Source organism: Rhinichthys klamathensis, unplaced genomic scaffold (genome assembly GCF_029890125.1).
Source record: "Rhinichthys klamathensis goyatoka isolate OS25496 unplaced genomic scaffold, OSU_Roscu_1.1 h1tg000412l_1, whole genome shotgun sequence".
In the NCBI taxonomy this organism is placed as follows: domain Eukaryota; kingdom Metazoa; phylum Chordata; class Actinopteri; order Cypriniformes; family Leuciscidae; genus Rhinichthys; species Rhinichthys klamathensis.
Window position 1 is genome coordinate 2806061 of NW_026606912.1, and position 14768 is coordinate 2820828.

Consider the following 14768-nt stretch of genomic DNA (forward strand, 5'->3'; position numbering starts at 1 on the left):
TGTATTTTATAAATATAAGCAAAAAAAAAAAACTGTATGGTGTAACAGAGTTTTAGAGCTAGACAAATCTCTTTGCAATAATAAATATAAAATTTACAGCAGACCATGTTTGTGCGGGATTTGAACCCGTGTCATCTTGATGATGAACCGTAAGTTCTACCGCTCAGCTATGAATTTTCTCACTGAGATATACCCAAACGTCTGTTTCTGACATGCATGAGCGAGAAAACGTTTTGTCTTTAGCCTGTGAGAGTGTAGGCCTACTTTAGCCTTTTAAAGTTTTAAAAGATTATATCTTATCTGTATGACCAACAATTTGTTGTAGGCTTATTTGGAAATTACCATAACTTGTAGTATTTCATCCTTAGGCTACTGTTAATAGACATTAGCCCCACTTACGTTTTGCTAAATGTCCCTTTGCGCCACCTGGCGGTCATTTCGCGAACGACTTTGCAATGCGACTGGTTTATTTTTACCGCGGTGGATGGCTAAAAATGGTATGTGGATGGCTAAAAGGTGTGACTATAAATGTGCTTTTGGCTTTCATTTAAATTTTGATTGTTTGTATATATATATATATATATATATATATATATATGTATATAAATGTGTGTGTGTGTGTGTGTATAAACATTTATTTATTTATATACACTACCGTTCAAAAGTTTGGGGTCGGTACGATTTTAAATACTTTTAAAAGAATTCTCTTCTGCTAACCATGGCTGCGCTTATTTGATTAAAAATACAACAAAAATCAGTTATAGTATTAAATATTATCTCCAGTGTAAATCAGCTGTTTTCTGTGTGAATATATAGTAAAGTGTAATTTATTCCTGTGATCAAAGCTGAATTTTCAGCATCACCAGTGTCAGTGTCTTCAGTGTCAAATGATCCTTCACAAATCAGTATAATATGAGGATTTGATGCTCAAGAAACATTTATTATTATTATCAATGTTGAAACAGTTGTTGGTCTGTCAGTTGTACAGTTTTTTTGTTTGTTTTAGGATTCTTTGATGAATAGGAAGTTCAAAAGACTTTTGTAACATTATAAATGTCTTTACTGTCACTTTCGATCAAATTAATTATTCCTTGATAAATAAAAGTATTGTTTTCTTTCCTCCAAAAAATAAAAATAAAATTCTCACTGACCCCAAACTTTTGAACGGTAGTGTATATATATTGTCCTTGCATTCTTTCTTGTGTGACACCCCTGAATGAAAGGCTCATTAGTATGCAGACTGCTCAGGTGAGAACTGCCTAATTATTCATGAGGGGGTTGGGCCGTTCCGCCCATCCGCATATTGCCTTTGCAAACAAAAAAATGTTTTTCACAATTTAAAACAATCTATTGTGTTATGTGAATGATAAGGCAGAATGATTTTCAGATCAATTTGAAGCAAAAACTCTAGGCGATAACATCCACTAGTCAAAAGTCTTGTGGACAAATATTTAGTATGTTATTTGTGGCCTTATATTATAAACTTTATTTTTTAGTTTTTTCAATAACCACGCATAAACAATATTCTCTCAAAAATACAAACATGTACATACATGTTGCTCACATATTATGGTAGCCCTGTGTGTGCTATATAGAGTGTAATTTCACCTGTGCCATTAATATGTTTATAAGCAACTGAAAAAAGCACAAATGTCAGAGCATGCCAAAACATCTCAAGGACCCCGAAAACACCTCAGACCCCAGAGGGTTAAAAATTATCCAAAATACATATTTGAGAAAATACATAACCAGCCAGTGTTCAAAACTATCTTCTTGCCATAGCTCGATTCAAAGCGGTAAGCTTGTAATAATGTTTTTAATTCCAGTGGTACTGGTGGATTTCCGTGGGAGATTCGAGCATGTCTTTGTGTCATTACGTCACATCTGTACACATAAAGAAGGAGTCTCGGCTAGTAGGCTATATTGCTTGAGGATGTTGGAGGTGGAGATTTATAGCCTTTTCTCACAGCACTTGAAATAATTAAACTTATCAATTTGATGGCGGATCCAGAAAGGTTCAAACGACAATCACCAGTGACAACAGATTCACCCGCTGTAAAATGCAAAAGACTTCGTTCGGACTTCGGAGTGGCTACAGAAAAAAAGAGACTGCAACCGGACCATGCGGAAACAAGAATACATATCGCCCGGAAGGACATTACATGTAGTCACGCAATGCTGACGTTGTTAACATTAACAATTTGAGAACAAAGTATCAGTTGCACGGTTTTGCGTGATATAAGCGACTTTTAGATTCAATCATTGCGATTTACTGCAATGTCAGAACCAGAACAACAGTGGATGTTTCTTACTTGTTCAGATGACATTTTCCAATGTCATCTGACAATTATTATGTTGGTCATACTTTCAAAAAAGAATAATCTGTGATTCTAAATGACAGTATCCACACCGGCGCGGTGACTGACAGCTGCACAGTCTCCTCAAACATTATGTTCATCCGCGCTGTGCCGTGTCAAGGGTGTCAAAGTACAACTCGCGTTAAAGTTGATAATTCCGCGAATAACTGCAATTGCTGATTTCGAACAGAGATGGCGACAAAGAGGAAAAACGACAGACTGTAGCTTTAAATACTCTGCCTATAAACACACAGAACCAATCAGGCGTTACCTGTTCCTGAAGCTCTTCCTCGGTTGGTTGCTTGGCCTCAGCGGCTGGTGTGTGGGTCGGGCTATGGCTGCGAATGTCATTCTGAAGGCCATACACAGACTGTGGAAACCATCAGAATAATTTACAACCATATTTACATAAATTTAAATCAGTAATTAGAGAAGAGATTTCTGTCTGATTGCATCAGTGATTGGGGATTTCATCTGGACAGCTGCGCGATTGTTGAGGTGAGCTGTTCTTGATTGGTAAAGTGTTGGATTTTGTTAGGCTGTCTGATTGGTGGATTGATTTAAGTCTGATTTGGTATTCTGATTGGCTCAGTGGTTGATTCATTTGTCAAATGCAAAGGTTCCATAATATAATGAGTGGGATAACTGCTTTAGTGATTAGTCACATGGTTTAGGAGATTAAAAGCTGAAGTACTTTGCAAGTGGGTGTTATTGCATCACCTTTCTTGTTTTGTGAGGGTTCTTCATTCTGGATGATTTCTTTATGTCCACTTCTGTTGTGTTCACACACCCTGGCTGAAACACACACACACATGGTCAAATATAACTGTCAATTCTCTAGATGACCTATAATTTATGGTTGCCAGGCAACAATGTTGCTTCGACCACCTGATGCTTTGCACATCATAGCTATATATATACATAGATTCTTCATTAGCGAATATACGTAAGCCGGTTGCCATATTGGAACGGTCAAAGCTGGTCTGTGAACATTCAAGATCAAGTTGACTGTGCGTCTGCAACCGTGGTTATACACATGTATGAATATCTTGATCTACAATAGACTTCAGTTGATGTGGCTTTTACAAGACGAAGGCGTCAGCTAACATGACATTATTAAGTTTTCATAGTAAAAGTAAAAACATTAAAAGGAACCATAGTAAAAACTTGTAATATTGAGTTAATACATTTAAAAACATAAACCAACACATTCTCCCCTGTGAAAGATTATCCAATTTCTTCAGGAATTTAAACCTTGGCGGTTTTACAACCAGAAGCTGCGCAATGTTGTGGCATCATTGATTCTTACTGTGACTGACGACACGCTGACCGTTCCAAGATGGCCGACATGTATGTAGCGGTCGAATATTGCATCTACGTATACCGGTACATATCTATGGTGCACCTTACCTGTATACTCCCTCCTGTTTAAGGAAACTGAAGTGATATTTTAAAAGGCATGGAACTGTCAGTCAAACAGTTTCCTGCGGGTTGGACACTATTTTAGCTCACAAAGGACCAAATGTTTCTACACTCAAATATAGGATGAACTTTAGGTCCAAGCCTCCAATGTATGTTGAGAGAGAGAAAACAGCCTCAAGACACAAGAGTTCTGTAATAAACCCCATTTGAACCCACACTGGCTAAATATGGACATGATCTGCAGCATCTCACTATTGCATGTCAGCTTGAAAGATCAAGCCAAGTTAGCATGAAATTGCTAATGAGGAGGATCAGCTCAGTGTAATTGAGGGAGAAATTGCTGCTTCCTTCAAAACAAACAGCTCAAAAACACACAAGGCATAAAGTAATACACACCAGGTGATTCAGACACTCAAAAACACATGGAATGGTACAATCATAATAATAAAATAATAATAAAAAATATATTCTTCAAAATCTATTTAAGAAAACTCTAATGAAATGCATAGTAACTATAGTTACTACTGTGAAACTGTTATTAGTAATAAAAACCTAGTAAATCCTAGACTCTTCACTTTCTCGGTTAGATCAATATAATAACTGATATACATACATAGATATATATACACACATGTGCATTATAGTTTTTGAAATTAGTATTAGCCTGATTATATGTAGATACTATTATAGATAAAATCAAAATATACATTAATTAATAACAATAAATAGTAGAATAAAATAAATAATAAATTAATAAAAATCTAATTTTAATAAACATATTAAAATATAATATAGGATATATCAAACGGATATATCATATATATCATATAGCAAACAATTTTAAAAGTATAGATCAAGTAAGAACATCTCTTAAGGGGACAACTGCACATTTTCACTTTTTACTTAGTAGAATATTGTCAAAGGAAATCGATGATATATGATTGTTAGAGTGTGTGTTTTAGTTTTATGGCTAGCCAGCAATTTTGCAAGCTCAGAGGTTATTCCATCAGCCCCGAGGTGCTTTAACACTGTTGTGCCATTCCTCTGTGAGGGAACAACTTCAAACACTTGAGAACAACAAAGAATAATTCTGAAGAGGAAAAGAGAATAGCTGCATTGTTCTTACATGGACTTGCCTGCCTTTACACACACATTCACTCACCACTGGTCTGTGCACGTCCCAGAAAGCTCTCTCCTGACTGTCCAGTATTTTCCTCTCAATTTTGTCTCTTTTCTTATCGACTCTGTACAGACAGAACACAAAAGCCGAAGCAATTAAAGCATTTAACTTCCAAAAGAAAAGGCAGACATGCAATGAACCGTACAACAAAGCTGAAAAGTCATAAACTTGCCTGTTTTGGCACTCAGAGGCACTATAGTGCTCACAGAATTGCCTTGAATTTCAATTTAAACAGCAGAAGTGACTTATAAGACAAGTTCTGTCCAATCCCAAAACAATTTTGCAGTGCAAATTATGTCCAAGAGACTTTTAAAAATCATTAGCACAGACAACATAAGAACCAACAGCTTTACAGATATTTCAAGAGATCCAGCGATTCATATTTTAATTCCTGCTAAGTCACTTTCCTGTCTTCTGACTAGGTGGCATGCTTTTACAAATGCACAAAGAAAAACAGCAAATAAAGAATGGGAAAGACCAGAACTGATCACAATCTGAAAGATACATACTTTGCTTGAGCCTCTGCTTGCATAAATATAAACTCCCATTTCCTGGCGAATGCCCGCTGTAGTCGCGCTAAACTCTCCTGGAAGAGAAAAAAAAGAGCATTTTTAAACGATCAAAGTAAAAAAGAAGAAGTATTTTTGGAGATATTGAAGCCATTTATTTAACTTAGAGTGCCTGTTATGCCCTTTTACAAAGTCTTGATTTTGGGGTCTACTAGAATATGTTTTCATGCTTGATTTTTCAAAAAACTAATTATTTTTCACATATTTTATGTGTGTAAAATAAAACAGTCTGTCTGCAACTCTCTGTTTAGTTCCTGTCACTATTAAGCCCCGCCTTCTGAAAAGTGCAATGTGCTTTGATTGGTTGATTGGCTGGACCAGTGTGTTGTGTTTGGTCAACCACTTCAAGTGTGCTTCAGAAATGTCACAGCCCTTACCTTAACTGCGAGCTACTCAACAAGCTACTAACGCAACTCAAACATGCCTGGCCCCATTTATTTTTTTATTTTTTTGTCTTAGGCAGAAATTAAATGAGCAATATTGTGACCTGTACCTTCCTGGAAGAAAAAATCAAGGCTACAATCGAGGTGTTTCAGGGAGTTCAGAAACAGTGTTTACTGATATATATATATATATATATTATATACGTATATATATAGATATATAGATAGAATAACTCTGTGTTTTGTAAATTTGCAGACCTTTTTCATGCTCAAAAAGCAACCTTACACACTAAAGAAAGTTGAAAATGTAAAAAAAGCATAATAGGACTCCTTTAATAATAGAATAAGGAAGAGGAGACACAATGATTACATGTTTACAGTTCTCAGTTCAATATGAGAAAGACGTTGGTGGAGAGGGCTCTCTCTGCACAGGCCTACTGGAGAGCTTACATGGATTATTCAAACAAAGCCTGACATTTAAAACCCAGCTTGGATTAGACATACTTTCTTTTTAAAGATTGTCATTACCTTATTATCTTCTTAATATCTTCTATCTAATAATGTCTGAAGTACAAAGCATGAGATAAGCATTGTAACAATTAAGAGAGAGAGAGAAGGGAGAGAAAAAAAATAGGAGATTACTTACAGCTTCATAATCAGCAAGTTCCAGACGTGCTTTGTTCTGCATTGTTCTTTTGCACAAGTACACAGCTGCAGAGAGACGCCAAGAAGTGTGTGAGAAACGCTGCTCGCACGTCCTTAAACCTCAGCAGCCCTCGGGGCTTTCAAATGAGTTGTACTAAAATATTTAGTAAACATTTAACATATTTCACACCAGCTTGTACCTAATCGCACCTGAGTGTTGCTTTGTTCTAATTGCTGAATTCATAACAAGCATAATTTACTGAACCCAAGGCACACTAATGCACACAACCATAATACAGGGTAATCTCAATTGTGTTCATAGGTATTTCTTCATAAAGTATAATAACGTACAAAAATGCCATGAACTTTCTTTAAACCTCAAAAACATTCATGAACATTTGTACATCCACTAGATCTATTAGCTCTATTATTCCCTGCTGGTAGATGCCATAACTACACAAAGCATCTTTCTCTATTGACAATCATTCAAAAGTAGTTGTGTATTGTGGAAAAATTAACCATTTAGCAAGCAACATACAGTATACAAAAAAGTTTGCTGTCAGTAAGATTTTTTAAAAACGAAATGTATACATTTATTTAGTAAGGATGCGGTAAATTGATAAAAAGTGACATTAAAGAAATGTATAATGTTATAAATGAATTTAAGAAAATTGTTCTTTTGGAATTCATCGAAGAATCCTGAAAAAAGTTTTATGGTTTCCACAAAAATATTAAGCAGCACAACCATTTTCAACAATTAAAATAAATAAATTTCAATATTTAAAAATGTTACTGTTTTTTTTTTTACTGTATTTTTGATCAAATAAATGCAGCCTAGGTGAGAATTATGCTTCGTTACGACTGCAGGTAAATGTGGCCCAAATCCGATTTTTTTGCTCACATGTAACTCAGATAGTTTTTTCTCATAACAGTGTGAACGGCACAAAACCACATGGAATCTGTTATTTTCGATTCCGATTTGTGCCACTTCCATATGCGGTCCTAAATCCAATACAGGTCAGATGTTTTGCAATGCGACCTCAGTCTGACCAGTCATATCAGAATTCATGCGACTTTTACGTCACTCTAGAGAGCAACATTCGTCACAATTCGGCCTCATGGGAGTCACTTCAAAGATTTTACATACCTGAAGTTATCAAGACAGTTGTGAAAGGTAGTCAGTGGAAGGACAGTGATGTGTCAGAACTTATAAGTATTACAGTGACAGCTCTACATACCAGAAAAACATGAGGACTCGTTTCATAAATATTTAAAAACTCTGCTCTCTTTTTTTTGTGTCTAAATTTTGCCTGCGCATGAATTCGCTGGCTTTCGCGGCAGATCATCACACTATAAATAAACGCTTAATCACTTACTTTAATGTCCTCCATATTTACTTCCTCCGTATGAAAGCTGACAACGTGCTGCGTGACGTCTTTTTATCGTATATGCAAACTGTATATTATATCCCCTAACCCTAAACCTACTCATAACAGAAAACTGTCCCACAATGACAAGGATTTCGGATATTAGCAACTTTATGGGGATATTTTATCCCCATAACATTGGGTTTACCAGGACCACACACACACACACACACACACACACTGGTCTCAGTAAGATACAGATAACAGAACTCGCACAAAAACTCACCGTAGTCAGTGTTCTCGGGCTCCCAGCAATTTGAGGGCCAGAAATACGGAGTCTAACAGAAGAAAGAGGACAATTACTCATAATGCAGTGTAATGTGAAAACTGGCACAGTTCGTATACAAAAGAAACCAAGACTATTGCAGTTGTTTGTAAAGAAAATGTAGTTACATTTAACATTGATTACAGTGATTATTGTATATTTACATTAGAAAGTACTGATTAACAACTTAATGTGTAATTATTTGATGGAGCGATCAGTATCCGCGCTTGCAAATACATGTTATTAGTCTACTATGTAATTAACTTCAATAACATGCACTATATTTTTGCATGGGTGCTATATTTTAAAGCGTTTCCAAAAGTTCCGTTTCTATTTTGTTTCTCAAATTAGCAAAACAACTGACCTGAAATCTGTAGAACGTGCCATCGTCTTTAAGAGTGAGAACATGGTCAGAGATGGGGAAGAAGTAGCCGTGAGCCGCCATCAGTGTGCCCAGATGAAGAGCCTCCACTAGAGAAACAATTAATAGTGTTATTAGGGGTAGCCCAAACGTTTATGCCAAGATAATTATTATTATTTATCCTGCGCTGAAACTAAATAGAACAAATGGTATGACGCAGTAGGTTTTTCGTGCGAAACAAAAAACATTTACTCCTCAAACAAAGTAGAATAATGGAGAATGTATCCTGAGATGAGAATTATTTTAGTATTAAAATAGAGGTGGTCTATGGTCTAGGCTATATCATAGTTCATAAACAAAGTGCTGGCAACAAAGCCTTTATTATTTCATGGCTACACTCAAAACTAAACTCTCCTATGCGTTTCGGCACGTCTTCCGCAGGGAGCCAATGGTAATCCCAGAACTTTGTTGATGATGCTTTTAGGTATGTTTTTCATTCCATAAAATATTCCAATCTATAAGAAGTTTCTTTCCCCAGTCTAATTGAATAATCTATTTTGAAATGTAAATGATACTCTAAGGTAACTAGGTTATGATGGGACCTAGGGGTCTCAGTCTACAAGAGGAAGCATGGAAATAACATTCTACTGCAACATACTGAAACAGCACCACACACTCCTCTGCAAAACCCGTACCAGAGGAAGGTAAGCATCAATAAATAATTATCTATTAAACTTTTACAATACAGTGTTTACTGTGAGTGTGCATGTTAAAGTATGTGTCCGTGCTGATTACAAATTAATATCCCTTTGCTGTCAAGGGTGCAGTGTGCTTTTTGCAGATGTTGTTGTTTTGATGAGAGCTTCCCACCAGGCATGTTCATGAGGTGCATTCCACTAATCAGCAATGTATAAGAACTGAACAGAGAGAGAGAGAGAGAGAGAGAGAGAGAGAGAGAGAGAGAGAGAGAGAGAGAGAGAGAGAGAGAGAGAGAGAGAGAGAGAGAGAGAGAGAGAGAGAGAGAGAGAGAGAGAGAGAGAGAGAGAGAGAGAGAGAGAGAGAGAGAGAGAGAGAGAGAGAGAGAGAGAGAGAGAGAGAGAGAGAGAGAGAAATAACTTTTTTTAAAGTTCTCGTTTTATCTCTCCATGGTTCCAGTCTATTGAGTATACTGAGAGATTCAGTGCACTTATCTGGTTGCTCTTTTCCTGTCTGAGAAGAGCCCCCATATCACACACTTACTCTCACATACCTGTCATATTTGTCAGAGGGAATCTAAAGTAGAGGGATATTCACCATACTCAGAAACAAACCTTCCTTACTAAAACCAACTCCACCTTCACAATACCTCTATTTAGGTTTAGACTTGAAAAGCACCAAATGCAATCAAAATTGGCTTTGATGAGTAAATAAAACATTAGTCGGCCGGTTTATTAGGAATTGCAACTATCAATGGGTTAAGAACAAATGTATTGTCAAAAAAATAAAATGAAATAAATAGTAAATATATTTTTGAACTATTTTGAAATAAAATAAATTCAATTATTAGTCATTTTAATCAATTGCAGTTTAAAGTTCAGCTTTTATTTGATAAGAATAGCTTTACTATTACCTACTTAGTTAAATTACTCGTGTATTGCTTGCTTCACAGCAGTTTCAAAGCTTTCCCATTCTTGTTTTTGAAGAAGTAGATGCAAGTAAAATGATCCCCCATTTCTTTAATTAAAGGAGTAACAGGAGATGCTGACATTTGCTGTTTGCCAACGTACAGTATAATTATGATTATGCAAATCCTGAATATATTACCCTGTGAGCTGAAGATATGATTTTGACTTTTAGAAAAGAGTGCATGTGAATTAATCAAAATAAAAGAAGTAGATTGTCAATTTATGCACATCACAGGTGCAGCACTGTCAGTGATGTCATTAAAGAAAAGACTGCATCACCTTGATCCTCGATACATAGATTTTTCAGCATCCACTGGACAATGTCTGAACCTGGAAAACAAGCGAAGATTATTATTTAAAATGTTGGTCGGTCTATCTCAATTCTATCTATCAAAATTCAGCATAATATTGTTTCATGGTTAGTAAGAAATGTTCTCCATTCACCTGCCATAAACTCATAATCAGTGGAAAAATTTGCCAAACTACAGATGATAATAATAAAAATAGTCTTTGTATCAACAGCTGAATAGTCTGCGATAAAGTCCATTCAAAATTTTCAGTTTGACATTTTTCTAGCTAAACTTGATCTTTTATTATTTTTCTCCATTGCATCCATACATTTCATTCACCATTTTCTGTAATTACATTCAAGGCTTGACATTAACACCTGCCAACCCGCCAAATGCAGGTGGATTTCAGCAGTGGCGTGTAACGCAGTCACTCCTACTAGCAACTTTGGCGGGTTGAATTTAATATATATAACAGTCAAATACACACAAAATAATGTCAAAATGCGAGTATTTTTGCGAGTATTCATGTACAAACAGTCAGTTAAGTTTTAAGTGAACGTAGACAGTTGAGAAAGAAAACGTCTCGGGTTATGACTATAACCCTTGTTCCCTGAGAAGGGAACGAGACACTGCGTCGAGAATCGACACTTTGGGGACGCTCCCTAAGCGTGCGCCTCTGAAGTATGAATGAAACTAATCCAATCCTGATTGGTGTTGCGTCGTGACGTAACATGTGACGGCATACCCGGAAGTATAAAAGTGACACTGTCACAACACACACTAGCCTCGCGATGAAGCAAGACACTCCAAGGCCTCAAGGGGCGTGGCAGAACGACGCAGTGTCTCGTTCCCTTCTCAGGGAACAAGGGTTATAGTCATAACCCGAGACGTTCCCTTTCGAGGGAACTCTACACTGCGTCGAGAATCGACACTTTGGGGAACGAGTGCCCACTAGGCCACGCACCGAATAGGCCTGTCCCGGAGTGAAACTGTTTAGGCACTCAGCAAGGACTGAGCACGTGTGTGCCAGGCGTACTAGGAAGGTGGAACCTAATAAAAGTATGTGGAGTAGCCCAACCGGCTGCCTCACAGATCTCCTGTAGAGGAACTCCCGAAAGAAGGGCCCTAGAAGAAGCCATGCTTCTAGTTGAGTGAGCCCTCACGGCTAAAGGTGAAGGCAAATCGCGCACCTTGTAAGCCTCAGTAATAGCCTGAACAATCCAAAAACTAATAGTTTGCTTGGATGCCGGGAGCCCCTTCTTAGGTGACCCAAAACATACTAATAATTGGTCCGACCTTCTCCAAGAAGAGGACCTCTCAAGGTACACGCTCAAAGCTCTGACGGGGCAGAGCAAATTAAGCTTCTCTTCTTCTGCCGACACATGAGGTGGAGGATGGAATGCCTGAAGAACTGTAGACCGAGCCGTATTCGATACTTTAGGCACGTAGCCCGGACTCGGGTGCAAAAAAGCTTTACTCTGCCAGGGGCAAACTCCAAGCAAGCTGGTGTACCAGGGCTTGGAGATCTCCCACCCTCTTAAGTGAGGTAATAGCTAAGAGAAAAAACATTTTCAGCGTTAAGTCCTTAGGCGAAGCCGACTGTAGAGGTTCGAAGGGGGCCAGGGACAACCCTTCCAGAACTATTGCCAGGTCCCAGGCAGGAACCCTGGACCTGGTTGCCAGTCTCATCCTCCAAGTACCACAGAGAAAACAAATGACCAACTGGTGCCTCCCCAGAGGCCCATCACTTACAGGTGAGTGGAAAGCCGCAATGGCAGCCACGTACACCTTAAGCGTGGAAGGGGAGAGACCCGCAGAGAAACGATCTTGAAGAAACTCCAGAACTGAAGCCACCGGGCAGTTAACTGGGTCCAACTCATGTTCTCTACACCAAGTGAAAACACATTCCACTTGAGGCCATATAATCTCCTAGTAGATGGAGCCCTAGAGCTAAGTATGGTTTCAACTACTCCAGCTGATAGACCAGCATTTAGGTACTGAACCCCCTCAGAGGCCAGACCCACAGCTTCCACAGCTCTGGGTGAGGGTGGAAGACTGTGCCCTCTGCCTGAGACAACAGATCCCTCCTCAGAGGAATCTGCCATGGCGGAGCTATCAGGAGTGATTTTATGTCTGAAAACCATACTCGGGTCGGCCACCTCGGGGCAACCAGAATGTAGACTGATGCCCTCTTTACGGACCCTCTCCAGGACTCCCGGGAGCAGAGCGATCGGGGGAAATGCGTACAGGCGAAGCCTCGGCCAGGCCTGTACCATGGCATCCAACCCCAGTGGGGTTGGATGTGTGAGGGAGAACCAAAGTGGACAGTGGGACGTCTCTCGAGACGCAAACAGATCCACTTCCAATGGTCCAAACCTCTCCCATACTGACTTCACCAAATCTGGATGAAGTCTAAATTCCCCGGGCCTCAGCCCCTGCCTCGACAGGATGTCTGCTCCCTGATTCTGAACCCCCGGAATATACATTGCTCTGATAGAGAGTATTTTCCCCTGGGACCAAAGAATGATCTGATGCGCCAGTCTGCACAGAGGGCGCGATCTGAGTCCCCCTTGTTGGTTCAGATAAGCTACCACAGACGTATTGTCTGATCGTACTAAGACATGGTAACCATTAATGTCTGGGAGGAAGCTCCTCAAAGCCCTGAACACAGCCATCATCTCTAGACAGTTTATGTGCCAAGAATGATGATGGTCCTGCCACAGACCCCTGGCCAAAGCGGCCGTCCATGACCGCGCCCCAACCAGTGAGGGAGGCGACTGTCGAAACGATTTTCCGGCGACATGACGCTCCCAGCACTGGCCTGTGGGATAGGAACCAAGGTTTCTTCCAAATTACCAGAGAACGAAGGCATCTGCGCGTAACTCTGACTATACGGAACAGATTCCCCTTGAGGGAAAAAACCCTTGGCTCTCAGCCACCACTGAAGGGGCCTCATGTGTAGAAGGCCCAAATGTATAATGTTGGATGCCGCTATCATGAGGCCCAGCAGTTTTGAAACTGCTTTACAGTGATGGCCTGGCCTAGCTTTATCCCGGACACCATGGCCAGGATGGATTCGATACGAGCGGGAGACATACGTGCCTGCATTGTAACCGAATTCCATTTCATGCCCAGAAGAGCAGTCTTCTGAGCTGGTTCCAACACATAGTGTTGAGTCTCAACCCCCGATTCTAATCTTGACCAAGGACGACATCTCAATGCCGAACTGCCATTCCTCGAGACTGGGTCAATAAGAGCCAGTCATCGAAGTAATTCAGTGTACGGATGCCCTGAAGCCTCAGTGGAGCCAGAGTCGCATCCATACACCTACACATGAACATGCGGGGAGAGAGTGCTAGGCCGAACGGAAGAACCCGATCTAAGAGAACCAGCCTCTCGAGACTGGCCTCTGGTGGTTTCCGAGCACCCTTCTCGACTGCCTGAAGCGGAAGACCGGCAGGCTGTAGTCGATACGGTTTTCGTAACCATAACTGATGCTCGTTTTTTTATTTTTCGAGGAAAAACGACGCATAGTGCGTTCGCTGGAAAATGATGCGGCCCGAAGCGTCATAGACGGCGGGCAGTACACATCGTTTCCGGGCCCCGCTGCAAGAACCACATCCAATCCAGCCTCTCGAGACTGGTCTCTGGTGGTTTCCGAGCACCCTTCTCGACTGCCTGAAGCGGAAGACCGGCAGGCTGTAGTCGATGCGGTTTTCGTAACCATAACTGATGCTCGTTTTTTTTATTTTTCGAGGAAAAACGACGCATAGTGCGTTCGCTGGAAAATGATGCGGCCCGAAGCGTCATAGACGGCGGGCAGTACACATCGTTTCCGGGCCCCGCTGCAAGAACCACATCCGATCCAGCCTCTCGAGACTGGTCTCTGGTGGTTTCCGAGCACCCTTCTCGACTGCCTGAAGCGGAAGACCGGCAGGCTGTAGTCGATACGGTTTTCGTGACCATAACTGATGCTCGTCTTTTATTTTTCGAGGACAGACGACGCAGAGTGCGTTCCCTGGAAAATGATGCGGCCCAAAGCGTCATAGACGGCGGGCAATACGCATCGTTTCCGGGCCCCGCTGCAAGAACAACATCGGTTGCCCTGCAACTGAGTGGACAGCCCCAACATTTAGATCTACCATGCCAAACCAGTCCTCGGATCTGATTTGGTTTCCGATAATGGAAATTGTAAGCCTTTTGAA

General features: G+C 40.0%; 1 protein-coding gene across 2 annotated transcripts in view; it reads right to left on the bottom strand.

Annotated features, from left to right (window-relative positions):
* The window catches only part of rgs7a (regulator of G protein signaling 7a), an 80665-nt gene that overhangs the window by 19349 nt on the left and 46548 nt on the right, over positions 1-14768 (bottom strand). For both annotated transcript variants that reach the window (XM_056234998.1, XM_056234999.1), the window contains exons 4-11: positions 10553-10603; positions 8613-8719; positions 8210-8261; positions 6558-6622; positions 5469-5545; positions 4942-5023; positions 3078-3152; positions 2629-2727 (exon numbers count right to left, since the gene is read on the bottom strand). In XM_056234998.1, the coding sequence (XP_056090973.1) occupies positions 2629-2727; positions 3078-3152; positions 4942-5023; positions 5469-5545; positions 6558-6622; positions 8210-8261; positions 8613-8719; positions 10553-10603 (608 nt within the window). The remainder of the gene's footprint in view (positions 1-2628; positions 2728-3077; positions 3153-4941; positions 5024-5468; positions 5546-6557; positions 6623-8209; positions 8262-8612; positions 8720-10552; positions 10604-14768) is intronic.